Source organism: Danio aesculapii, chromosome 19, assembly GCF_903798145.1.
Source record: "Danio aesculapii chromosome 19, fDanAes4.1, whole genome shotgun sequence".
In the NCBI taxonomy this organism is placed as follows: domain Eukaryota; kingdom Metazoa; phylum Chordata; class Actinopteri; order Cypriniformes; family Danionidae; genus Danio; species Danio aesculapii.
Genome location: NC_079453.1, coordinates 45,374,392 through 45,400,052, shown reverse-complemented (window position 1 = coordinate 45,400,052; position 25,661 = coordinate 45,374,392). Strand labels below are relative to the sequence as shown.

General features: G+C 35.9%; 1 protein-coding gene across 2 annotated transcripts in view; it reads right to left on the bottom strand.

Annotated features, from left to right (window-relative positions):
- Positions 1-25,661, bottom strand: part of pum1 (pumilio RNA-binding family member 1) — a 60,868-nt gene that overhangs the window by 22,712 nt on the left and 12,495 nt on the right. The window contains exons 2-13 of one of the 2 annotated variants that reach the window (XM_056479140.1): positions 20,054-20,367; positions 17,905-17,973; positions 17,712-17,817; positions 15,214-15,401; positions 13,699-13,868; positions 12,807-13,050; positions 10,609-10,702; positions 10,418-10,519; positions 7,886-8,028; positions 5,647-5,785; positions 2,209-2,337; positions 1,824-2,114 (exon numbers count right to left, since the gene is read on the bottom strand). In XM_056479140.1, coding sequence (XP_056335115.1) covers positions 1,824-2,114; positions 2,209-2,337; positions 5,647-5,785; positions 7,886-8,028; positions 10,418-10,519; positions 10,609-10,702; positions 12,807-13,050; positions 13,699-13,868; positions 15,214-15,401; positions 17,712-17,817; positions 17,905-17,973; positions 20,054-20,356 — 1,978 coding nt within the window. In that variant the 5' untranslated portion in view covers positions 20,357-20,367. The remainder of the gene's footprint in view (positions 1-1,823; positions 2,115-2,208; positions 2,338-5,646; positions 5,786-7,885; positions 8,029-10,417; positions 10,520-10,608; positions 10,703-12,806; positions 13,051-13,698; positions 13,869-15,213; positions 15,402-17,711; positions 17,818-17,904; positions 17,974-20,053; positions 20,368-25,661) is intronic. The other variant, XM_056479141.1, reaches the window with a different exon arrangement.

The following is a 25,661-nucleotide window of genomic DNA, read 5'->3' as shown; positions in this document are numbered from 1 at the left end:
ACTGAGCCTATTAAGCCCATTACTCTATTATTACACTGAGCCTATTAAGCCCATTACTCTATTATTACACTGAGCCTGTTAAGCCCATTACTCTATTATTACACAGAGCCTATTAAGCCTATTACAGTATTTACTATCATAACAGTTAGATTGTTAAAAATATAAAAACAAACAATTTATCCTTGCATGCAATTAAATTTTTTTATATTTATAAAATATAATAGAGTAATAATCACATAAGCGGTAAGGTTATTGATCTAAAAATTCAGTATGAGATTGTCATCAGAATTTGATAGTTAGTCAACACTTCAAAAAACAAGCTGACCAATTGATTGAGTGACCTTCATTTTAAACAGTATTATCTGTTCTTTTTCTCTGTTTGGCCACCAAAAGATAATTTCACTCTAGAACAAATCAGTAAAACAAACGATCCAATGATAAATTCAGACTTTTGTGTCGTTTCTGTATGAATCAGTCATTAAATGACTTTCAAAATGGCTGACTCAACCCCTCACTTGTTAAGACAGAAACGTGCCACCATCGTCCTAACAGTTTGAGAGTCATTCATGATGCCTATACACATTTTCTGTGAGTTTTATCTGCAGATTGACTATGACTTTCATTGACCGGTGTCTACTTAAACAAGAAACATGAGAAAAAGTCTTTCAGTATGTTCCTTTAGTTTCACAATTAGCAATATGCAGAAATTACAAAAGAAACAACATTCACAACCATCTGTTACGTATGTAATGCAACTCACTTCCAATTTAAAGTAAAAATGAGTGACAACACCTCTCCGATGACGTTATGGCTAAGTTACTCCATTGGAATGCAAGATTTTATCAGTCCCTCCAGGTATTTGCGAGACTTTTTTCTGATTTTTTTGTTTGTTTGTAAATAAATGCTTAGTATGTTTACTCATTTAACATGCGCTGATGACTTCTTATGGTTAAATGCAGAGTTACAGTCCAGCATAAAAATATATACTTCCACCTACTATACTGATGTGTGTAAAATCATGGATTAGCGAGGGTTATTTGCTTTGACATGGCCTTTTAGTTGGGTGAAGTGTCGTGATTGTCAAAGAATCTAGACTCTGAATCTAGACATTTCAGAAAAAATTTGAGATCCATGAAATTTTGCAGTTTGCTTGATTTTGCGATAAATTCAGCAACAACAAAATCCTTGAGGCTGGAATGCACTTTGATTTTAAAAACCAGAACACGCAACATAAACACGTACACAAAATAAAATTAACAGCTGATTCAGAAGCATTAACTGTGCTATGAAGCCTATTAGTTATTGTTACAGCATTACTATAATTACAATTAAATTGACTATAATTGAACATCTCCCAGCATGCAAATTTTGCTTTTATTATATTCATTTATATTTATATTGTGAAACATGATTAGAGTAATTAATCATGTGAGAGCTAATGTGATTTATCCAAAAATTCAGCACGAGTGATCAGAATTTGATGATCAACACCGCAAAAAATAAATAAACAATAAAAATCGACTGTTTGACTCTGAATTTGCAGAAAATCTGCAGCATTTCAGAAACAATTTGAGGTTTGAAAATTCCAGTTTGCTTGATTTTGCGATAAATTCAGCGATCACTAAATCCTGGAGGGACTGTTTCATATATTAACCTGAAATAATGTGAACTGGCCAGGAACGTGTACACAAAATGCGAACAGACCAATATCTGATTTAAAGCCAAGTTTAATATTGCTAGGGGCTTATCCCTCCAGCTCAAACTTCTTATAATGGCTTTTATTTTCAAAATAACTACACTTAAAATAACACACACACACACACCTGCCGTGCCGAAACCCCCGAGTGCTGCTCCAAGCGTGGCTCCCAGAGATGATGTTGGGTTGGCATTGAATCCGAGTGAGGTGTTTCCCGGCTGAGCGGAGCCTTGGGAGAACAGGGAGGAGCTTTGTGAAGAGGAGCTCGGAGATCCGCTCCCGTAAAAAGAGCTTCCTCCCAAAGCCCCGCTCCCTTGCTGCCCAGGAGCCTGCTGGGAACTCAATGCACGAAACGCACCGCTCGCTCCACCTCCGAGACCAGCATTCGCCCCTCCTGCTGAAGCGGCAGCAGCGGCCACTGGGAAGAAGAATGAGACATTCAAATACCAGATGAGATTTAATGAAGGTATGTGGAGTGTGACATGATAGTTTAGTCATTTTCATGCATGTACCTGCAGCTGATGGGCTGATGATCACTGATGCGGGGGCCATAAGTCGAACCGGTCCTCCACGAGCTCCTGTATTCACCACAAGTGCACCTGTCTGGTCATAATATGCAGCAGGAGCCAACACAGGATAACCTGAAATACCACAGATGGGTTTTCATTAGACTTTGTGAAGTGTGAAAGCTTGGTCTGTTAAAGGTCCACTAAAGTGCATTAGAATGCACAGCTGAGCTCAATGCAGGATGCAAACTCATCTGAAACAAAAACAGGGTATACACAGGAATCCTAAACGTTATTTCAAAACTGTAAAACATTTTGGTAACACTTTATAATAACTACACACTATGAATCATTTATTAAGCATTAGCATCTAGTGAATTCTTTATCTGTTTAGCATTAACTCTACACTAATAAACATTAGTAAGCAGTTTGTAACTGCAGTTACAAATGCTGTATTCTTGACTTAACATTTACAATGTGCTTAATAATTGTACTTTAATAATTTGATTTTTCATTACTAAATTACGTAATGCATTATATACAACCACTGGTATTTAATAGTGGTTTTTAATTAATTAATATAAGGTTTTTAAGATAATTCAGAATAAGTTAGTAAATTTATATATTTGATTATTCAGGCATATAGTAATGGTTACTTAGTATGTTATTAAATGCTTTATTAACTCAACTTCATGCAGTTTTGTGACCTAAAGTGAGGATTATTTATGTTTTATAAATTCCTTATAAATGACAATTAAAGGCTCAGTGTCAAATGAACAATAATCTTTGCAATCTTATCTAAAAAGTAAAATGACTGTAAAGTTTAAACATTGCTGAATAACAGGAGTGTCAAAATACGACATAAAATTGGATAATAAATTATACAATATAATTTAACAATATAATGAGACGCAGTGTTTAAACTGCACTGTAATTTTATTTTACATAAGTTTGCAAAGATTTGCTTTTTTATTTGATACCGTTTCACTTGTGGATTTTTAAATGAACAGAAATGAATAAAGTCAATTATGTTATTTTTTTCTTATTTAGAATTTAACTGAGCCTTTAATTGTCATTTATTAAAGATTTATAAAGCATAAACAGTTCTCACTTTATATTAGGTCACAAAACTGGATGAAGTTGAGTTAATAAAGCATTTAATAACATACAAATTGACTTAGTATTTGCCTGAATAATACGAATTATAAATGTTAATTTGAATAGTTTATTAATCATTTACTAGCTCATTCTGAATGATATTAAAAAACAACTATGCTTAATTAACTGGTTTGTAAATAATGCAATAATTTAGTAATGAAAAATAAATCATTAAAGTATGAAAGAACAATTATTAAGCACATTATAAATGTGGTTTTAAGTCGAGAATAGAGCATTTGTAGCTGCAGTTATAAACTGCTTACTAACGTTTATTAATGTGGAGTTCATGCTAAACAGTTAATGAATTTACTATTTGCTAATGCCTAATAAATGATTCATAGTGTATAGTTATTATAAAGTGTTACCAACTTTTTAAATACCTTCTCAGAATATTTCAAGACCTCATCGCCACTTCAAGTTCTAACTAGTATCAAAGCTTTAACTTGATAAACAGATGTTAATAAACAGTTGTAGTTAAATCAAGAGCAAAACCATGCAACAGAACTCAGATAAGCTTGGAAGAAACAAAGCTTCATCGAACATAAACACAAAAAGGCCAGCTTTGTTGATGGGGTCAACGGGCTGCTGCTTAAAGGGGAAACGAAGCGCTCAGTCAAGTTTACATTATTTTGTACATTGGATTCCACTTTAATGAAAATATACTAAACAAACTTGATTAATGAAACCCCTTTGAAGAACAAAATAATGTAAACTTGACTGAGTGCTTTATTCCCCCTTTAAAGTAGGGTGCTAGCCCACATCTCATGATGTAACCAGTTTTGTCTTTGCCACAGGTGAATGTCTTTGCTATGTCGGAATCTGGAAACATCGATTTGAAAATATCTGCGGTGTCCTCATTCGAGTTCTGTGAGTGGTGATTCGCCGCAGTGCAAAGTGGCCAGATAACCTCCGCTCGCATTGTTGACTTCCTGCCCATAGTCACCCTAATGTTGGCAGACGTCAGGGCAGAGGTTGCTGTCGTAGCTGTTTTGACAAGTTCAGCCGTCGTGTTGGGTAGTGGGGTATGGTTGGTGGTGCATAATAACTGGCAATGGACGGCTACAGCTGTTCTCTGCGGGAAACAGCAGCCTTGTGGATAGCACGCTGCATGTGAAACTTTACAGCATTTATGCCCATCGACAATATACTAATTGTCTTTTTACAATACGTACAATAAGCCACGCGGTTGTTTTCAGCGACAAGCTTCAGCCACTGTTTAAACTCCAACCAGAAGTACACAAACTTACATTTTCCCATTTTGCCGTCTGTTGTACTCTATGGTTTCGCTACATGTGGAGAGCGTCACATCACCTTCCCGCGTTTGTCGCAAATTACGTGACATCACCCAGATGGAGGAGCTTGGCTAGACACACCCCGGCCCAAACCAATCACGTGGATTGAGAACGCCGTTGTTAATATTAGGAGGAAAATAAATATTTTTATGTTGTTTTGGAGTCAAACACTTTGGCCATCGCTTGAAAAAAACTCGTAAAAACATGATTAAGACCTTTTAAGGGCCTTGATTTTCTCATAATCAATTTATCAACTTTTAATACTTAAAGTCCCCATAGACACCCTGAAAAAAGGGCAGAGCACATAGAACAGCTCCTCCACTTTTTTTAAAACAGCCAATAGTATTTAGTTTTTACATTGCTGCTTGGCCAGCCAGTGTCTGTATTCTAAAGCGCATCTGACTCATTACTGTCACAGACTAGAACAGCAATGCTAAGTCTTTCATTACAGTTTCATCGACACTAGTTGTTTGGCGTCAGCTTGGTGTGTCCCGGCCTTTAAATACAGCATTTGGTGTAGAATTAGTACCAGAGAAATACTACCAGAGCAGACAGTGCAAGCAGCAGCAATCCAAAAATGGAAAGCACATTTACACTGTCTGAAATTATTTATCCCAATATAGTGCACTATGTGCCAGTCACCATACAGAAATGTGCAGCTTTGGTGTTACAGTCTTAAAGGGATAGTTCAGCCAAAAATTCATTCCTCACAATTTACTCACCCTTCGCTTGTTCCAAACCAGTTGTTAAACGCAAAAGATATTTTGAAGAATGTTAAAAACCTGTAATGACTTTCAGTCAAAAATATTTAATAATTAAAATGAAAATACTATGGTAATCAATGGTTATCGGTTTCCAAAGTATCTTCATTTGTGTTCAACAGAGGAAAGAAACTGGTTTAGACAGTGAGTAAATGAAGAATAAATTTTCATACCTGTAAACTGACTGTGTGTGTGTGTACTGTATTTCCTCAGATGTTTCAAGAGTCCTTTACCTGGTACACCTGCTGCGAGACCCTGCCCAAAAGCCAATGCAGAGTTCACAGCTGCTGCCGCTACGAGCTGCTCCGTCTGCTGACCCTGCTGTCCTTGACTGGGTGTCAGAGGTCGCTGGTTTCCACCTGCGCGCATCACCTGTGACAAACAAAGGTCAAAGATCATGGTGAGTCTCAAGGGTTTTTACACAAGATAAAATACAAGTCATGGATGTGCCCTGAATGTCTCTCAAATTCAAGCTCTAAATGCCTTATGGATTATATTATATTTATATAATCTGTTGTAAATGGCCTTCTTTGGGTGCAACCAAAAACACAGTGTTTTTGTGCATCTCTTTAAATAAGCTGCTGCTTTCCAGAAGAGGGCAGAGCCTTACAGGTTGTGCATCTGTTACTCTAGAAACAAAACATCTGCATTTATTTTAAGAGTTAAGAGACTTGTCAGTTTAAGAGTTTATCCAGATACTTTCTATGTGCAAAGTGTTGTGCTTTAAAGTACTTTCAGTGTAATAGCAATAGCCAAAAATAAACTGCATGGGTCAAAATTACGTTTTTTTCTATTATGCCAAAAATCATTATTAAAGTAAATATTACAGGAAGATTTATTGTAAAATTCCTAATGTAAAATATATCAAAATTCAATTTTTAATTAGTCATGTACATTTGCTTAGAGCAGGGGTCTCCAATCTCCATCCTGGAGGGCTGGTGTCCCTGCAGGGTTTAGCTCCAACTTGCCTCAACACACCTCCCTGGGTGTTTCAAATATACCTAGTAAGACCTTGATTAGCTTGTTCAGGTGTGTTTGATTAGGGTTGGAGCTAAAATCTGCAGGACACCGGCCCTCCAGGAACAAGTTTGGTGACCCCTGGAGCTTCATTACGACGTTGTTAATGTGATTTTCTCAGTATTTTGATTTAATCTGAACCCTCAGATTCCAGATTGTCACCATTGTATCTTGGCTAAATACTGCACTATCCTAACCAAATATAAAATCAATGGAAAGCTTATTATTCAGCTCTCAGACAATGCATAAATCTCATAAATGATCATTTATGATTATGGTTTTGTGGTCCAGGGTCACATATATCATTAGATTGGTTACATGTTATTACAGGGACTCAACTGGTTTCACCAAGTTAAATTCAAGACTATTATAAATAAAATTTTTGACTCATACAGTGCTAAATGCTACAGAGTTTTTCTAATGGCCCATCAAAAAATTATTTTACCTATAAAAAATTATAATTCAATACATTTAATAGTACAATAATAAATAAATTTTACATTATTAAAGTTCTTTCTTTTTTTATATATAATTTTTTAGGGGTTTTCACCTTTATTTGGACAGGACAGTAGAGAGAATTGACAGGAAAGTGTGGTGGGCAGAGAGAGGGGAAGGATCGGCATAGGACCTCGAGGCAGGAATCGAACCCGGGTCGCCGCGAACACCGGAGTGCATGTGTCGGTGCACTTTTCCACTACGCCATTGGCAGTTATTTCTTTTTTTTCATTAAGTTATTTCTTTGCAACATTTTAAACAATGTCTTAAGCAAGCTCTAGTTGTATACACACACACACACACACACACACACACACACTGGTTTTCAACATAACTTTCTTTAAAATAAAATAAAGAAATGTTTTAAAAACTATAATCAACTAAATGTATGCACAAATATCTGTCCAGGTCAGTGTCCTCACCAGTATGGAAAACTATTAAATATTATGGTAAATAGAGTTAAAAATAACATTTTTAATTAAAAAGTTTTAAAAGTATGTTTTATTGAGGTGCAATGTTAGTGATGTAGCTATACATGAACAAAGGACAAGATTTACCTACAACAAAAAAAAAATGTAAGACTTAAGGACTTAAAAGTCTTTAAATGTCTAAAATCTCAAAAACAAAATTTAAGACCTCACGGACACCTTGTCCAAGCAGAATAAGAAATTTTATGATTATTAGAAAATAGTTCTCTGAAACTGCGTCTCATGCACTACCATTTAAATGAGTGATAGTGTTTTGTACATTTGTTCCCAGAAGAAAACTCAGGACAACAATGTTTAAGGGACTTCAAATAGTGTGTTTACTGATATAGAGAATAATTTCATTTGGTGCAAATTTGTGCTTGATGACTTTGCAGATATTTCTGATTCTCAGACAGCAACATTAAACACTAAAATGAGTGTAAAAACGCATAATAGGTGCCTTTTGATCTATTTATGCATGCTGATCTCTCACCTGCTGTTGGTTCTGCTGGTTCTGCGCTGCTGACTGCTGGTTGGCCGAGTTGGATGGCGTGGCAGCCTGCTGCTGGAACAGGTTGGCAGGATACACTCCCCATGGAGTCACTCCATAGTACTGAGGGGGCATCACCGCTGGGCCTGAAAGACACGCACCCACGTCATATCCCAGATGAAGGGCCAAAGCAGCAGTTTTCAGAGAAGACTCAGAGGCTTTGATGTACACCGCAGACACTTCCGCTGCCTTTGTACTCAGATTCAGGAGCATCAAAGCAGGTGTGTGTTTGTGTGTGTGGTTTAATCAAGCACCCTGCCTCAATCTTACAGAGAAATCTCAAGACCAGAGGATACGGTCAAAACTCTTTGCCATCACCTCTCATCCACTCCAGACTGTGACTGATCAGCTGGGCATCTTAAGCAAGAGACCAATCCTGCCACAGCAAGTGAAGTCTGATTTATACTTGTGCATCAAGCGATCGCTGTACTCCACGGCGCATACTTTATACATAGTCGACTGGTTGTCATTTCAGCACGTTCTGAAAACCGCTGATTGGCCATTGTGTTCACATGCTCAACAGATATTACTGTGATTGGCCTTGAAGGGCATCGATTTATCACTCTTTACCGCTGTTCACCAAGTGCAAACACACTTGCTTAGGTTTGACAGAATAATGCATTGGCCTTAAGGTGCATTGTATGTTAATTTAAGGTCATTGCTCAATTGCAAAATCTAAATAAATTAAATAAATAAATATATAACATATTATATTATAATATATTATATTATAATATATTATATTATAATATAATATATATATATATATATATATATATATATATATATATATATATATATATATATATATATATATATATATATATATATATATATATATATATATATATATATATATAATATTTGCATACTGATACTGCATACATTTCATGTGCATTCACTTCACTGTTTAAAAGCTTTCGGCTAGAAAATAATACTTTAAAGGCTTATTTATGCTTCTGCATCAAGCACACACGTATGGTTCGGCGCAGCCTTCGCTTGGTGGCATATCACTCCGTGGCTGACGCAACGTACACATCACAATGATGCATAGCGCAAGCTCTGTGATTGGTCAGCTTGGTAGCTGTGATGAGTGTGAGCGATGTTGAGAGCCGCAAGCCCAATGGAGCGAGTGTTTACAGGTGTCGACTCCAGTGAAGGAGCTCCAGATGAAAACTTTTGTTTTATGTTTACCTTATGATTAAAGTTGTTGGACATTCGCCGGTTCCCACCTCTGAATGAGTGAGTTTTATCTACTTGTATATTAAGGTAGATTTCTAATAAAACAAAACACCAGTGAAGAAACCTTGATACAGCGCAACATAACCTACTGCCAGCTAGTGTTTGGGAAGTGTTATTGCAGAGCAATACAAACAGCAGACAGAAGTCTAAATGCATGACTACGAGCAAGGCAGGTGCCGTGGGTCAAGCCGATCACTCGACGCAGAAGTATAAACCAGCCTTAATTGAGCAAAGATGCATTAAAGTGTGTTGCTAAAATGTGTTCATTAAACTATTTAAAAGTTTAGCTTAAAACGGCTGATTCACTTAGAAATAAAGCAATTGACTGTCTACCTAAATGGATTTAAAAAAACACTCATGTTGCTCCAAGAAACACTCAAGTTCTCCTTTGGCTTTTTTTAAAACCATTTTTACTGGGGAAAAAAAACAAACTGAAAATGATGTCTAAAATGTAACTCAATACTTTTTTTTTGTATGTATATATATATATATATATATATATATATATATATATATATATATATATATATATATATATATATATATATATATATATATATATATATATATATATATATATATATATATATATATATATATATATATATATATATGTATATACTATAAGTATATACTATATGGTTTGAGTTAGAATGCAGTTTAGGTTTAGTTGCATGTAATTATGCATAACTGCTGTAAGTACTATAGTAAAAACACAAAACATGTGTAACAAAGACAGCAAATAGAGTGTTGCCAAAAAAATAATTGCAAACATCCATTTTTATATTTGCATAATGAGTGGTATTTGTTGAGTGTGACGTCATGCAAAGCGCCCTCCGAGTGCAAGCACCACATCAAACTATATAGGGAGGCTCATCAAATGGTAATAATAAACGTTTACAAAGCGATGTAGTACTTTCAAAAAAATCACGATCACAATATATATTTATATGCCTAATATCCGATGGCCAGAACATGCTTAATTTTATTAATAAATTGTTAAAATAAGCAAGTCCAAAGACTGTTGTGTACACCATGATTTTAAAGAAAATTCACTTTAAAGTGTGATGTGACTAAAACGTTGTCATGAATATTTTCTTAGTGTAAATGAGCAGCAGCTTGGACCCGAAAAACAGTTTTCCATACGTCACGACTTAACCAGATAAGTGCACTATTTTGAAAGCCAAACGTCACAATACACATCCTTCTCAGTTTTTAGCCATGGTTTCTCACCTAGAGTGGCAGCAGCAGCGAGTCCTGCAGCATACGGGTCGGTGCCAGGCGGAGCAGCACTGATGATGTACGGGTTCGGTACAAATGCAGCTGGAGCCAAACCTAACACACAACCAACAACAAACCAAGATCAATAAATCACTCAAACTTCATCTACAAGCTAATCCAGACAGAGCTCTGGTCAAACTCACCGATGTGTGGCTGTTGGGCCGCGGCGAGCGCATACTGCTGCTGCTGGGCTGCGGTCAGCTGCTGGACTGCCAGAGCATTGGGTCTCTGGAACAGCTGAAACACACGCAAACCCAGGACATTCACAATGAACATTCATATATGTAAGATCTATATAAAAGGCATGCAGAAAGGCATGTGATGATGGTATAAATTAATTTTCCTATTGTGATAAGTACTGATGTTACAACAAACCAGTTGCTAATATTAACTAAGAAATTTACTTCAATTAATAAATGCTTTAAAAGTAGATTTCATTGTCAGTTTATTTGAATGATAATTAAAACATTTATTTTTTTTAATCTAATTTAAATTTAAGACTTTTTAAGAGTATTCAATTTAAGACCTACGTCACAATATCAAAAACACGCATACACACAAAGAGAAAACGCAAAAAATCACAAAATTAGTGGTAAAATAAATGTATTCAAATTGAACAGTACTAAAGACAGAACTACAGAAAAAACAAACAAACAAACATCTTAAGGCTGATTTATACTTTCGCCTGGCGCCACATCACACATCTCACGAAAATGACGAGGCTTTTATACTTGACGTGTTCGCCATTGAGTTATTCATTTAAATGACAGGGGGCAGTCAAAAGAAACCGACAGTAAATTTAGACGGATAAACAGAGAGGTAGAAAGTTTCCGTGACTAGGTCATATCATTAATATCATTGAAGATTTTTGAACTAATTTGTTTTTATTATTTTTATAATTTATTATAATGATTATAAAGATTTTTATAACCATTCAAGATTTTTTAAATCAAACTTTGATGCATCACTTGCCTTTGTTCATATCTCGGACACTTCTACCTATTGAATATAATATTAATAGCAACAGAACATGTGTTGCTCTAAAATTATATTTTTTATTATGGCAAAAATAAAAGCAAAAAAAGTAAACTTAATAAATGCTGACGTTTTTTTTTATTTTGCCCACTCAACAATTCACACATTACTGTCTGGCTAGTTTCTGTCCTATAGTTAAGCTAAAAAGGCAATAATGGTCCAACATTCCTGACCATTATCACCAATAAAGCCTATAAACAGGCCATCAGTATGTTGTAAACTGATAGGTTCATATATACTTTTTTTGTTTTAACAAACTTTTCCCTCAGGTTTTTCCAAACTTTTACAAGAACTTTCCTCCTTTCCCACGGCTGTTGCAATTTCTAGCCAAGAATTATTGGTCATCTGGTTCTCCCTATGATCATGCATGGACAGATCAAAGATGTCTGTACAGTGTTACCTGTATTTTCAGACAAAATCTCTTCGAAGTGTTTCATATTTAACTCAAATCAAACGTAGCGCAGCGCAAACTGTTCACCCGTTGACACGAATCGCTCGAGTTGGAAAATCTGAACATTTGCGCCGCATTAACCAATCAGGAGCTTGCTCTTTAGGGGCGTGATTATGACGTAGCGCCTGTTGTTGGTGTCCCAGGGGAAAATCTCCTTGCCGACACCGGACAACAGTTCATCAAACTGGGCTCGGCTCAGTCGGAAGCACTGCTGAAAGCTTCCATCATCTAGGTACAGTCTCTAGAGGAGTTGATGAACTCTCAGAGCTGGGTGCACCTCTGAATGAATCTAGTTGACTCAGCACTGGCTCCAAACGAATCGATGCTGTTTATCAGCCTTCCTAAAGCACAAACACAGCTACTCTCTCAATAAAATCTATGTTAGCCATTTAGCAATGAATCTAGAGTCATTGGGCAGACAGAAGCCCTGCCCATGATGTGAATCCGCGTCTATTGTGAATTTGATGCGCGAATGAAGTGGGTTTGACACGGGAATGAAGCGAGTAAACTCAAAATGTTCACGTGTCTATTTACGCGTGAATAGCGTGATTTATTCGCACGTTCTGCATCTGGTGTGAACACAGCATAATAAATGTATGTTTTAATTGTTTGTTCATGTTAGTAAATACACTCACCAACCTTACCTAATAGAATCTTATTGAAAAGTGTGATCGAATTATTCACTAATTATTCAATAATATCAAGAATGTTTATCACCATCTATTGTATTACTGAAGTCTACGTTCAAATAACAATTCAGTTTCCAGAATATTTTTTTCTAAAGAGATATAAACAGCATGCAAATAAACTAAGCCTTTAGGAGAGTTGCTAGTGCTAGAATCATCAGATGTTCACCTGCTGAGGAGAGTTGTAGTCAAACAGGCCGACAGTAGCAGCTGTGGAGTCGAGCGGCAGCTGTCCTCCGGGGTACTCGAACTGCAAAGTCTCCATAGACACCGACTCCATGGGGTCCAGGGTCACATTTTGGGTTTCAACATTTGAAAACTCCTCCGCTGGTTTCGGCCCTGCTCCTCCTACCATCTCTGGTCCACCCAACTCCACCTCTGGACCAGTCGGAGGGCAATTTCCAGGGGTACGACTGGAGGGGAAATTATGCTTTTTAGAAATACTGAAAATCTACAAAAAACGTCTGTGCTCTGTCAGATTTACTATTGTGTGCTTCTAAACGCCAGGCCTATTCAGTAAAATTTGGAATTTCCCATGATGTAATGCTAAATTTTAGCACCATTAGTACAGTGTTCAGTGTCACATGACGTTTCAAAAATCAATCTAATACATGGCTTTAGTGCTCAAAAAGAAGGAAAAATAAATTTAGCAGAAATAATAGTGACAAGAATTAGGATTCTGTGATAGAGAATATGATATTTGGGGGTGGGGGGTCAAATATAAGGGTGCTTTCACACCTAAACATTTGGTTCAGAACCTGGTGCGTTTTCCCCGTTAGTGCAGTTCGTTTGGCAGATGTGAAAACAGCAATCGCACTCGGATCGTTAGAAACATTCCACTGTGAAAGTGAACGTTAATCCTTGTTTTGGAACAAAACAATTGGTCTACAGGTGTGAAAGCACCCTAAATCTTTTGCAACATTATAAAAGTCTTGATGGTCACCTCTGATAATGATTCTTTCTTTATAAATAAAACCACTCTATAAAAAAAAATAAAATCATGTACTGACCCCAAACTTTGAGCTGTAGTGCATTATTATACCTTTTTTTGTGACACATACCTGAAATCTTTAACATCCACGTCAAGTCCATTCTGACTGGGCAGTCCATTAGGATTATCCAAAACATCCGGCTCGGTCTCCTTCAGTTCCTTCCTTTCGGGGTCAAACGTTGTCTTGGGTTTTTGTTCCACCCTTTTCTCAGGGTCATCAGCCTCTGAATCTCTTGGACCCTAAGAGAAACAGCAAAAAACATAGTAAAAATGAGAAACACTAAAGTGATTAAGTGTTTGTTTGATTATTTTAGTCACATAAGCAACTTCAGGCTATTTCACTGCATTGCATTACATAAAATTAACAACTTTATATGTCAATGAGAATTAAAAACAAATAACATTAGAGATGATTTAGCTCTCTATATGATAAATTATTTACAATTCTTCCTGGGGATAGATTTTTAAAACATCCATCAAAGTGCTCAGTGCAAAACAATCTTGGGTCCCACTTTATATTAAGTGGGCTTAACTAATATGCACTTACTCTGAAATTAATAATCCGTTACAATGTAGGCATGTTAGGGATGCCCAGATCGATTGGCCGGAGATCAGTATCGGCCGATAATCACATTTAATAACTCGATCAGTACTCTCTTCTCATGAACCGATAGCAAGTGTTTGTTTATGAGTTAACAAATGTAAGCGAATGCAGCAATAATATATAGAGATGTGGAGCATCCTCTGTTTACAGTCTATTGGCGTGACTCACTATAGTGATGGTCTCCTTGTTGCAGCCATTGTATATCCAGTGTTTTTAGCTGCTTTGGCTGTTTTATCTATTATTTTCTTTAAAGCTGCTTCTGACCATGACATGTTCACACCTAAATGGTTATAAGAGATGTGTTTAAGGGACTATATGCAGCATCCTTAATTTATTATCTTAGGTAAGGAGAGATCTCCACTTAAGTATCATACTTAGAGGGAAATGTGCTTTACGCATTATAAAGCTGGAAGCATCAGAATCTGTATTCAGTATCGGCCGATCACCATCACAAGAAATCAGTACTTTATATCAGTTCCAAAAATCCTGATTAGAGCATCCCTAATGCATTTCATTACATATGTAATTAATTCCTGTAATTAGATTTGCAATTATACCGTTGACCACTCCGTAGACCTTAACTTACCCATAAACCTACCAATACCACCAAACCTGTCCCTAACCCTACCCTAACACACCACAAGTGCACCTGAAGTGTTTTGCAATACATTATGAACACAGTAAGTTCATTGCATTTATTTTTTGATGCAAGTACATAGTAGTTAAAGCCACTTAATATAAAATGGGCCCAAATCTAGTCTAGACTTTAAAATGATACATTCTAATAAAATGTGTTTTATTGTGAGGAAGGCTTGACAGTGGATCAGTCAATTATCCAAACCTGTATAATTAATAAAAATCAGAATAACACGATGCTAGCATATAATGAACTTTTAATTTTGGGTGACCCATTTTCTAAACAGAATCTTAATAACGAAATGAATGTTTTGGCGATGAAAGGTTGCAGTACTCGGGACTCACATAGGCTCCTTTGCGTAGACACGAGTCCATCTTCTCGGCAGGTGAGGAGCTGAGCACATACTCCACCATGGAGACCCCCAACCCACCGCTCTCGGACCGCGGCGACAGCACAGATCCTGCCTCTCCCACTCCATGGAAGCCCTGACCCGGTCGGCGCTGCACCATGATTGGCTGAGACACAGAGTGATCTAGAAGGGAGGGGGGAGGAAGACATTTCAATACATTACTAATGGCCTGTAGCAACAGTTATCTGGATACTCAAAAAAAAACAATTGAACAGAACTTACTCTTACTGAATAGTAATTAATTCTGTTCTAGAGATTTTTTATTTTTTTATTATTTGTTGTGATTGCAATGTCAATTTCAATAAGGGATTGCACCAACTAGTCGACTTTAATGCTCTGCCGTGATGCTTTTTGATTAATGTCGACTAGTCACACTGAGCAGATCACGTTTTTTTTTCACCTGAACTACATGGCAGCGTTACACACTAAGGTGGTTCACAATGAAATTGCCCTCAGATTATTTATAGTAAATTTTAAGTCATTTTTCTTATGTCAGCTTCAAAGATTCACATGAACTTTGAGTGAAGTTTAAATAGTCAAACTGATGCCAGTTAGATCGCTCTATGCAAATACCCTAAAGCAGGGATCTCCAAACTTGTTCCTGGAGGGCCGGTGTCCTGCAGATTTTAGCTCCAACCCTAAACAAACACACCTGAACAAGCTAAATCAAGGTCTTACTAGGTATACTTGAAACATCCAGGCAGGTGTGTTGAGGCAAGTTGGTGCTAAACCCTGCAGGGCACCGGACCATCAGGAACGAGATGGGTGACCCCTGCCCTAGAGCAGTGGTTCCCAACCTTTTTTTGCCTGAGACCTCCTTTTTCCTCTTTTTCCCCAGAAAATATTGTAAGGCCCCCCTCCACATTTGATGATATAATCGCTCGTATAAGTTTGCAGTAATGATGCCAAAAAAATGTTGTTTTCAAACAAACTGTATGTTTATTACTATATCTAGATATGCTTATGCACAAATAATAGCCTAATGTTTCCCAGAAAGTAAAAAACTTTTTATAGACGGCAGTTTCTTACTCATTTTGCTATTTGTGGTTTAATTTTGGTGCTCAAGTTACCGAAACGTTTATACAGTGATTGGACGCAAGCCAAAGAATACAGTCATTTTTCAAAATAAAAGACTTTTCAAAATAAAAGATCGTTCAGACTCAGATAATCAATAAAACGGAAATAATTCATAATTTCTTGTGCGGTCTGGTACTAATTGATCCACGGACCGGTGGTTGAGGACCACTGAGCTAGGGGATAAAATGAACTAAGGCAACATGATCATTCTCCTAATTGTCAACTGCTAGGAATTTTTTTAAATATGATGCGACCCCCCCACAAAGCTCGCTGAGGCCCCCCCTTGTGGGCTGCGACCCCCCCTGTTGGGAACCGCTGCCCTAGAGCATATGTTAGCCAATCACGTTTACACAACCTTGAAAAAGTAACATGATTGGCTGTTGTGCTTTGCAAAGCGTAGATACGGACGTATTTCGCGAATGAACGGTAAAGTGCGCAGAAACTGTGAAATGCGTAGCCGCAGAGGAGTGACAAACTTCACAGCATGTGTAAACATCATTCCCTGTGCAGATTTGCAGCGAGTAGATGTCTGATAAACAAGATGAGCCAGTCACCACGAAAAACACCCGACTTGAGCAGCTTTCTAGCAGTAAAATATGTGCAAGTCTCTGACAGTGTAATAAGGCTTAATGTTATAGCCTTTGTTTTTCATGCGTAATGTTATGAATAACTTTACATGAATCTGTGTGCTGATGATGTACGCATTATTTCGGCAGTAAAATATCTGTTATTGTAACATTCTTACTAGAACGTGCAGTGATCAATGTGTTGACCATTTATTTAGCAGTAAAATTAGTTATTGGTAATGTTGCATTGTTTTTGTTACGTGTTATGAGCGGTCAAACCGTACGTGTATGTTTCCGGGAAACTATAGCGCAAATTTTGGCATCTTTTGTTTACGACTTTAGATTTTTGGAAGTAGATTTTTATGTTATTAAAGTCTTTCAACCCCTAATTTCAATAAATACTTCAGAGTGTGATTGTTTTATGTTATTTTACTTTTTTGTTTAGCATGTAAAAAGATTGGGTTGTAATGATACACAGATTTGTACTGAACATCTTTGTTAAGCATCTTACAGTTTGGCACTCATGTTTTAACATTTATAAAATCTGTTTTTAATCATTTAAATTCTTAGTTATTGTTTATTTGAAGTTTCTTTTACTTATTGTATTTTTGTTTTATTTCAAGACCATGCTAATCTTTGTAGGTCAGCATGGCAAATTTAAAAGTTAGCAATCATTGTTAGTATTCTAATGCATACTACACTGTACTGCTCAATGGAAAGAGCCATTATAGGCACTCAGCTGTCAATTTACTGTAAATTACTATCATTGCATGTGCGCACACACACATACCTGAGGCTCCCCAAGCGCTGTCTCTCCACTGGTCAAGAAAGATCCCTTTTGGTCCATCTTTCCCTGAATCATCAGTTTCCCAAAACTTCTTCCCAGTAAGGAGCTGCTGCACAGCCCGAACAACAGGCAGAAATATTAATACATAACCAAAGCACGAAACTAAGTATGCAACAGAAGATGAGGATGATCTTACCTCTCCCATGGCTCGACCCTCCAGTGCCAGTGCCTGGAAGTCATGGTTTAGCTCATCCATGGATCGTACCTGTGTTAAGTTACACAAATATTATTAGAAATTAAATACTTTATTTTTGGTCCTACAAATAAGAGTCACAGTGAATTAACTATTATCAGATGATCCTTCAATATCCATATGATGTCTAGAATCACAGTAAGAAAGAGGCTATGGTATGCCTCGGCAATTGTGTCGTGCATGTTTTTATTCATTTCGTTTTTTTTAAATAACAAAACTTTTATTGTATTTGCATTTGTATTTGTTTTGCCTATAATACTCATTACTTGAATACTGGAAAATAAACATTTAAAATTGATCATAAAACAATAGAATAATAGATTTCCTCTACATGTTGTCCAACTAGATGTGATACTTCAAATTAATTGTAAACGAGACTTCATTCATTTAAATTAAAATAAATTTGATAAAATTAAATTATGTATTAGAAATTAAATAATGAAATTAAAGTCTACTCTAAATAAAATCAACATTCTAATTAACATCTATTTATGAATACATTTTACTTTTCAATATTTGACTATCGTTTGGCTTATTTGGATATTTGGGTTATTTGGATAGTCGTTGTTTTTCAACAGAATTGAATGGACACTAATTAATTTTGTAATTAATTCAATTTTTTTATGTTTTAGGTAAAACTACATTCTATTTTTTATACAGTAAATATCACAAAATGTTAAAGGGCACCTATTTTAGCCCTTTTACAAGATGTTAGATCTCCAGAATGTGTCTGTAAAGTTACAGCTCAAATACTCAAGACCATTTATTACAGCCTCCAGAATCTGCCCATTCTGGTGTCTGAGTAGTGCAGCTGTTTTTGTAGCCTGCGGCTTTAAATGCAAATGAGCTGCTTCTCCCCACCCACCATTCCCACATGTGTGTCTGCTTGTCAACATGTGTTTCATCAGATAAACAGCAGTCAGTGATAGACACGGATGAAGCTGAAACACAGCTCAGTCAAAAATACCAAGTTTATTCCTGTATCTGTGGTGGAGTTTATTCAAGCATTTCTGAAATGACTCTCACACAAATACGTTTGCAGTACAAACACCCACACACACATATTAGCGTACTCACACACACATACCCGCACTGTGCGGCAGTGGTGATTATGGCGGTTAAGAATTACAGCGATTTTACTGACTTTAATACAAACATGCTAAACATTTAAAATGTTTTAAATGTATAAAACTAAAAAATAAAAATAATTGATTTGGAACAGATATTTTAATCCCAGTTTCTATGCAAAAAAAATGTTCTGTGGGCGTGTATACACATGTCGCCTGTCAATCAATTCGGTGGGTGGGGAGAAAAAAAAAACTAAATATCACACTCCGTCACGTTGCGGTCGGCCTCAAAAAAATCACTGAGATTTGGATATTATTTTAACGTCAGGTAATTAAAAAAAATAATAAAAAAATAATAATAATAATATATATATATATATATATATATATATATATATATATATATATATATATATATATATATATATATATATATATATATATATATATATATATACATACACATACACACACACACACTTGTTGTGTTTATTTCATATATTTAAATATATTCCAATATGACAGTGGACACACTATATCTACAAACAGTTCTGTCCAAACACCTTACACAAGTTAATTTTCATCATAGGTGCCCTTTAAAGTCAATACTAATAAAATACAGGGTAGGCCATTTATATGAATACACCTTAATAAAATGGGAATGGTTGGTGATATTAACGTCCTGTTTGTGGCACATTAGTATGTGTGAGGGGGGAAAACTTTTCAAGATGGGTGGTGACCATTGGGCCATGAAGTCGCCATCTTGGATTCAACTTTTGTTTCTTTTTCAATAGGAAGAGGGTCATGTGACACATCAAACGTACTGGGAATTTCACAAGAAAAACAATGTTGTGCTTGGTTTTAACGTAACTTTATTCTTTCATGAGCCTCCTCACATATACTAATGTGCCACAAACAGGACGTTAATACCACCAACCATTCCTATTTTATTAAGGTGTATCCATATAAATGGCCAACCCTGTAGATCATAGAAAAACAAACCATTATTTAAAAGGTATTTTTACCTGGTTGTCTGCATGAATATTGTCGCCGGTCGGCCAGCGATGTTTGCAGTTGTTGTATCCGGGCTGGTCCCCGTGCTGCCGCTGAAAGAAATAATCCACCATTGCATCATCTTGCGATCGTCCGGCTCCCTGTGTTGGGGCAGGGGCCTGAGGAGAAGGGCCGGGTTGAGGGGTGTGGCCCGCAGCACTCAGCACTACAGGCATGCTGGGTAATGGCCTGTCAGGGGGAGGCAGTCTCAGGTGGGGGCTGAACGAATCCTGCCAGAGCACAGCTTTCCTCTTCAACACACACGCTACGCTCATTCCACCAGAGACTGCAACACAAGAACAAAACAAAACACCATTAACCCTTGAGACGTCTGGGATTGAGCTTACAGAGCATTTGGTTTCTACACCTGTGTGTCCAATGGGAAAGATCATAAATATGAATGATGACATACTGTTCTTGATTTTTCATTGCTGATTCCAGTTGATTCTTTGTGTTTGTAATAAGCAAACTGGCTGATTTGAATAGTGTTGCCAGATATAGCTGACTTTCCAGCCCAAAAGCTGTCCAAAACCCACCCAAAAAATAAATAAATAATAGATTAATTTCTACATTTATTTTAAATTATTTAAATCAGAAATTAACCTAGTTACTTTAACCATACAGCAACCAACACCAGCAGTCACAGAACCACAACAGTAAAATTACAACATAACCGGGTCACATCGAAACGCTACCCCTTTCACGCTCACATTGCACTTAATGTTGTGTAGATTACACTACCTATTAGAATATGTTTTTTACTTTCGAAAATGGGGTCTGAATTCATTCTATTTGCCATTTTAAATTATTTTAAATATAATTAGCTGCTTCTGGTCAAGCAGACAACGCTTCTATGTCTATTCTTGCTGTCACTTGCGAAAAAAATTAAATAAGGATTATGATAAATCACTGTGAGTTTAACTGCAGGTGCTGTATGATGTGCGTGCACGGGCGTCCGATTCTCGGGAGTTTCCTTCCCCTCCTCTTGCAGGTGGGTCCACGCAGTTTGCGCTACGCACTGGTCACTATTAACATAATGGAGTAGGAGCACACACACTTATGTTTTGTTAAATAAACCTGCAATAAAACCACCCAAACTGTGTCAACCGGCCTCTGCCATTTTTCACCCACACACCCGATCTGCCAACACTGGATTTGAATGGAGATTTTTTTTTTCTATAAACAAAAGAAATTTAAATTAGAGTATAAAAAAAGGTGTGCAGAACTATCTGCAGTGGTTTGAAATTAAGAGTGCTACAATCAAACAATCAATTCACTACATTGACTACATACATTGGGCTCTGCAGGTTGTGGGTTAAATTTGTATTTAAGAATGTTCTGTAAAAATATAATGATCTGACCTGAGTTGTAAAATTATGCTACAAACAAAAACTTAAAAAAAAAAAAAAATAGACAGACTGAATAAAATTGCACATTCAGTCTCTTCCAGAAGGTGGCGCTTATGGAACTGCTGTAATAGGATTTCCTTAGTTTTCCCTAATCCAATCATAATTTATACACAAGTTAAAGTTAACAGACGCGAGCATTTTGAGTAATGTCTGTGTACAGTACTTCAAGTATAGCTGTAACTATTTACATTTTTAATGATACATTTTTTTATTGTTAGGTTACGTTGATCGCACATTTGGAGCAAAAAACATCCAGTTCTCATTTCTAGTGAATCAATGCAGCTCTGAATATAAATGACATAAATTAATATAAAAGTCAGTTATTAATGCAATGATAAGCATATTTTCTGGCTAAATTTGTTTTGAAATCACAGCATTTTGTTCCTCCAGAATATCTTCTCTCTGTATTATCTACAGCAGTGTTTCCTAACTTTAATTTCCGTCAGGAGACATCTATTCAAACATTCAAAATTGTTAATGACCCCCTCACACCCTTAAAAAAATCATAGCAGACAAGAATTAAATACGGTGTAAAAATGTAAACAACTAACAATTTTGGCCAGATTTTAAATGAACAAATATTTTTGGTTGACTTACAAACGTGACCAAAGATTTACTGTGTTCAGACAAAATGTTCTTAAATTGTATTTTTATTTTTTTTTTATTTGAAATGGTGGACAAAACCTCTTTAGGTTTCACATTTGTGTAAACAAAACTGCAGACAGCCTAAAAGAAAATGTTAACCCACTTTCTGACAGTAGGTAGTGCTCTATTCAGACAAGCTGAAGGAAATACGCTTAAAAGTAAAAGGTTGTTACCTCAGATATTTAGTCAGAACACAAGTGTGTATAAATAGTGTATAAGGTATATATGTAGCTATAACAATACATGCAATTTTTTGATTGATTAAACGGTAAATTAAACTATCAACAAATCAGTATCAGTTTCATTTATAAAATTTTGGTAACCCTCAAACTATAGAGAGACCCCTAGTGGTGTTCATGACCCCCAGGTTGCAAACCATTAGCCTACAGTATAGCAATATTCAATATACATTTGTATCACAGCTGAGGAAAGACTCATTTTTACCATCGTCTGTTAAAAGTTATTGCTAAATTTAATAGTTCCCATTTGATATTCAATTAACAAACCTGCAAGAAAAAATAACGACACCTTGTATCCATTTTATTAAATGCTTTACTAGCTGTTTGTTTATTTCCAGAATACAAGTAAAGCATGGGGTGTAGTAAAAATGTGGATATTGAGTTAAATAGTAAATAAGCTGTAAATCTGACATCATCATCAATTGGACAGATTCAACAGAGACAAACATTAAATGAAATCCCTGACCCGTAAAAATATAGGGCGACAGCAGAGAAGACGTGCACGGTCTGGGCCAGAATGAGGTCAATTCAATCCATCAGCGCTGGACTGCGAGTGTTCATTACTACATCACACACACACTTGTTGAGGCTCAGAGGGGAAAGCAGAGGTGGTTGTTCTAGTTAATCAAGCAGAGCAGGACTGTCAAAATGAGTCATTTCATCCTTCAAATGCACAAATAATATGATTGTTGCAGAGTGACTGACATAGTGGAAGAGTCAAGAGTCGAAACAATGGAGGAATTTCCACTCCAGCAAAAGAACAGGACTAATTATGACCTATATACAGTAGTGTTTATAATTGTGCATCACTATTTTTCTTGCAATTCATACAGACAAAGGTAAAGTTTGAAATATTGTGCATTTAGGTATTTGCTTGTTTTACTATTTTGTAGAATAAATGATTTGGATTTCTAAAGCTCAAGGTTTCCGTCGGAGCGGTTTCTGATGATGCAAGAATAAAAAGTGCACGTCGTTTCATGCATGCTATCAATAAGCTTTCTTGTTTTTAATATGAAACAGTCTCAACTTTCAAATGTTGTTGAATTATTTCTGGTCATTGCTCTAAAATAAACTTAAACGAATATCTGAAAACATGATGAAAAATACACAACAGCTTACTGAAATGTTTCATGTTGACGTAATCAATCAGTCAGGGATTCAGTCGCATGTGACATTTGTTTACAAGCTGTTTTATTGACGTCTTCATTACTTTTACCTCTGTAAAGCTCTTCAATGCTATATCTTGCTAGTTGTTTTTCTTTTTCATTCTTTAATAACCTGTTTTAACCCATTTTAACCATGTTATTTTCTTGTCTCTTTTATTCTTGTTTATGTAAAGCACTGAATTAGCATTGTGTACGAAATGTGCTATATAAATAAACTTGCCTTGCCTAGTTGGTGAGAAAACTTACTCTAGAAATGTGAATTTAATTTGCAGCATATTACAGAATGCAGAAAAATACAAAAAAACTAATTGCAATAGAAAAACAAACCAATTTTTGAGGTTGGTATAAAACTGCAATATGCACAATGTAAATATTTTTACAACTCGTTTTTTTTTTTGTAGTGACTGTTAAATAATTAAATTATTCAATCCTAATTTTCCCAAAAAGGTTATCTTGTGTTTAGTTAAAATCCCCAAAAATTATATTAATATTATATGTATATTTATTTAAAGTCTGATAAATCACTACAATTATACAAAATGAAGAAAAAAAAGGACGTCGGGCCAGTGGATCTGTTTTTTTTTCTTTGTAGTGCATGCTTAATTTTGTGCATCAACCCTGGGTTTTTTTCCTGTGCACGGCAAATATTCATGTTTTGATATCTTAAGGTACAAGACAAAATGTTTATCTCTGTTCAATGCAAAAAAAAAAAATTCAAATATCTACAATAAGACTATCATTTTATTGACGAGTCTCTATTGATCTAGTTAAACGGTGATAAGGCAACAAAGCAAAAACAAGCTTAACTTGTCTATTTTGAACAGGATTATGTATATGTTTTGAGGAGCAGCTTTAAATATTGCATATTACTCTTTTAATTCAAATTCATACACACAGACAAATGAAGAAAAACTTATTTCCTTTGTTTTAGCTTTAGTAGAATGCTTTCCAGAACTGTTTTTCTAATGTAAAAACACTAACAACAAAACTACTAATAGGTAAACTACAGATGTTTCTTGTGGTTGATTGGGGGTTATTTGCAAAAATATTCCTACCGCAACAACTCAAGCCAAAAGATGTGCAATAACAAGGGGAAAAAAATGTCCCCCTTGTGGCACAGTTTCATTAGTTTTCTCCTCATGAAAACATTTCTCCTCAGGAAATTACAGTTTCCCCGTTCCCTTTTACATGCTCATACGTCAGCCATTAAAAACACAATAAGCAGCACCTTTCAATTTCAGAGCTCATATGAACACACACCGTTATGACTTCAATGAGCTAACAATTAAAAATATTAAAAATACAGCACCCAAATATAGCAAACACAGCTCAATGAAACTACTGCCCTTGTTTGTTTTCTGATTTATTTCAGCTGTTTGTTTACCTGCTTGAAACGAGACAATGAAAAACGACTGTTTTCTGATGAAACCAACTATAGTCCAAAATATAAACCATCCCATTCAGCAATAGTGCTACAAATAGCTTAAAAGACTAACAAGATCGTGTCTTGTTTTCGCAACACACTTTTGATAACCCCTAAAAAGAGGCCACATCAGTTTTGCTCTCTCTTTAACTTGTAAAGGAGCACTGATGTTTGGAGAGATGTGCAGACGCAGGCCACCACAAGCAGCAAATTAATCCCAACAGCAAAATCCTGAGATTGGTGTAATCTCACCCTAAAAACAGTGCCAGAGGTGCTGTCAGCGCTGGGTAAAGTGTGTCACAGAGATTGTTCTGGAAATATAGAACAGCTTTTTTGGGGTTGTTTAATTTATAGTAGTTATATAATGTACTGTGTTATATTAAGTTTCATTCACACATCATATATATATGCCAAATGCCATGTCAGCAACATGTCAAAAGAACTTAAAAATACAAATTAATAGTAGCATAATGGATCACAAATCTCATGGTTCATATCACATTATGTCACGGATTGGAATATTTTTCGGATCAGCCAAAAAGGGGAGGAGACAAATGTAACATGCTTTCTGTTTATTACAAAAACAGTACAGCATGACACTTTTGGTTTTAACAAACAGAACTTAGAAACTGTAACTTTATTAAAAATAAAATGAAGAAATAATCAGTTGAATAAAAATAAATAGTAAAATTAGGGCT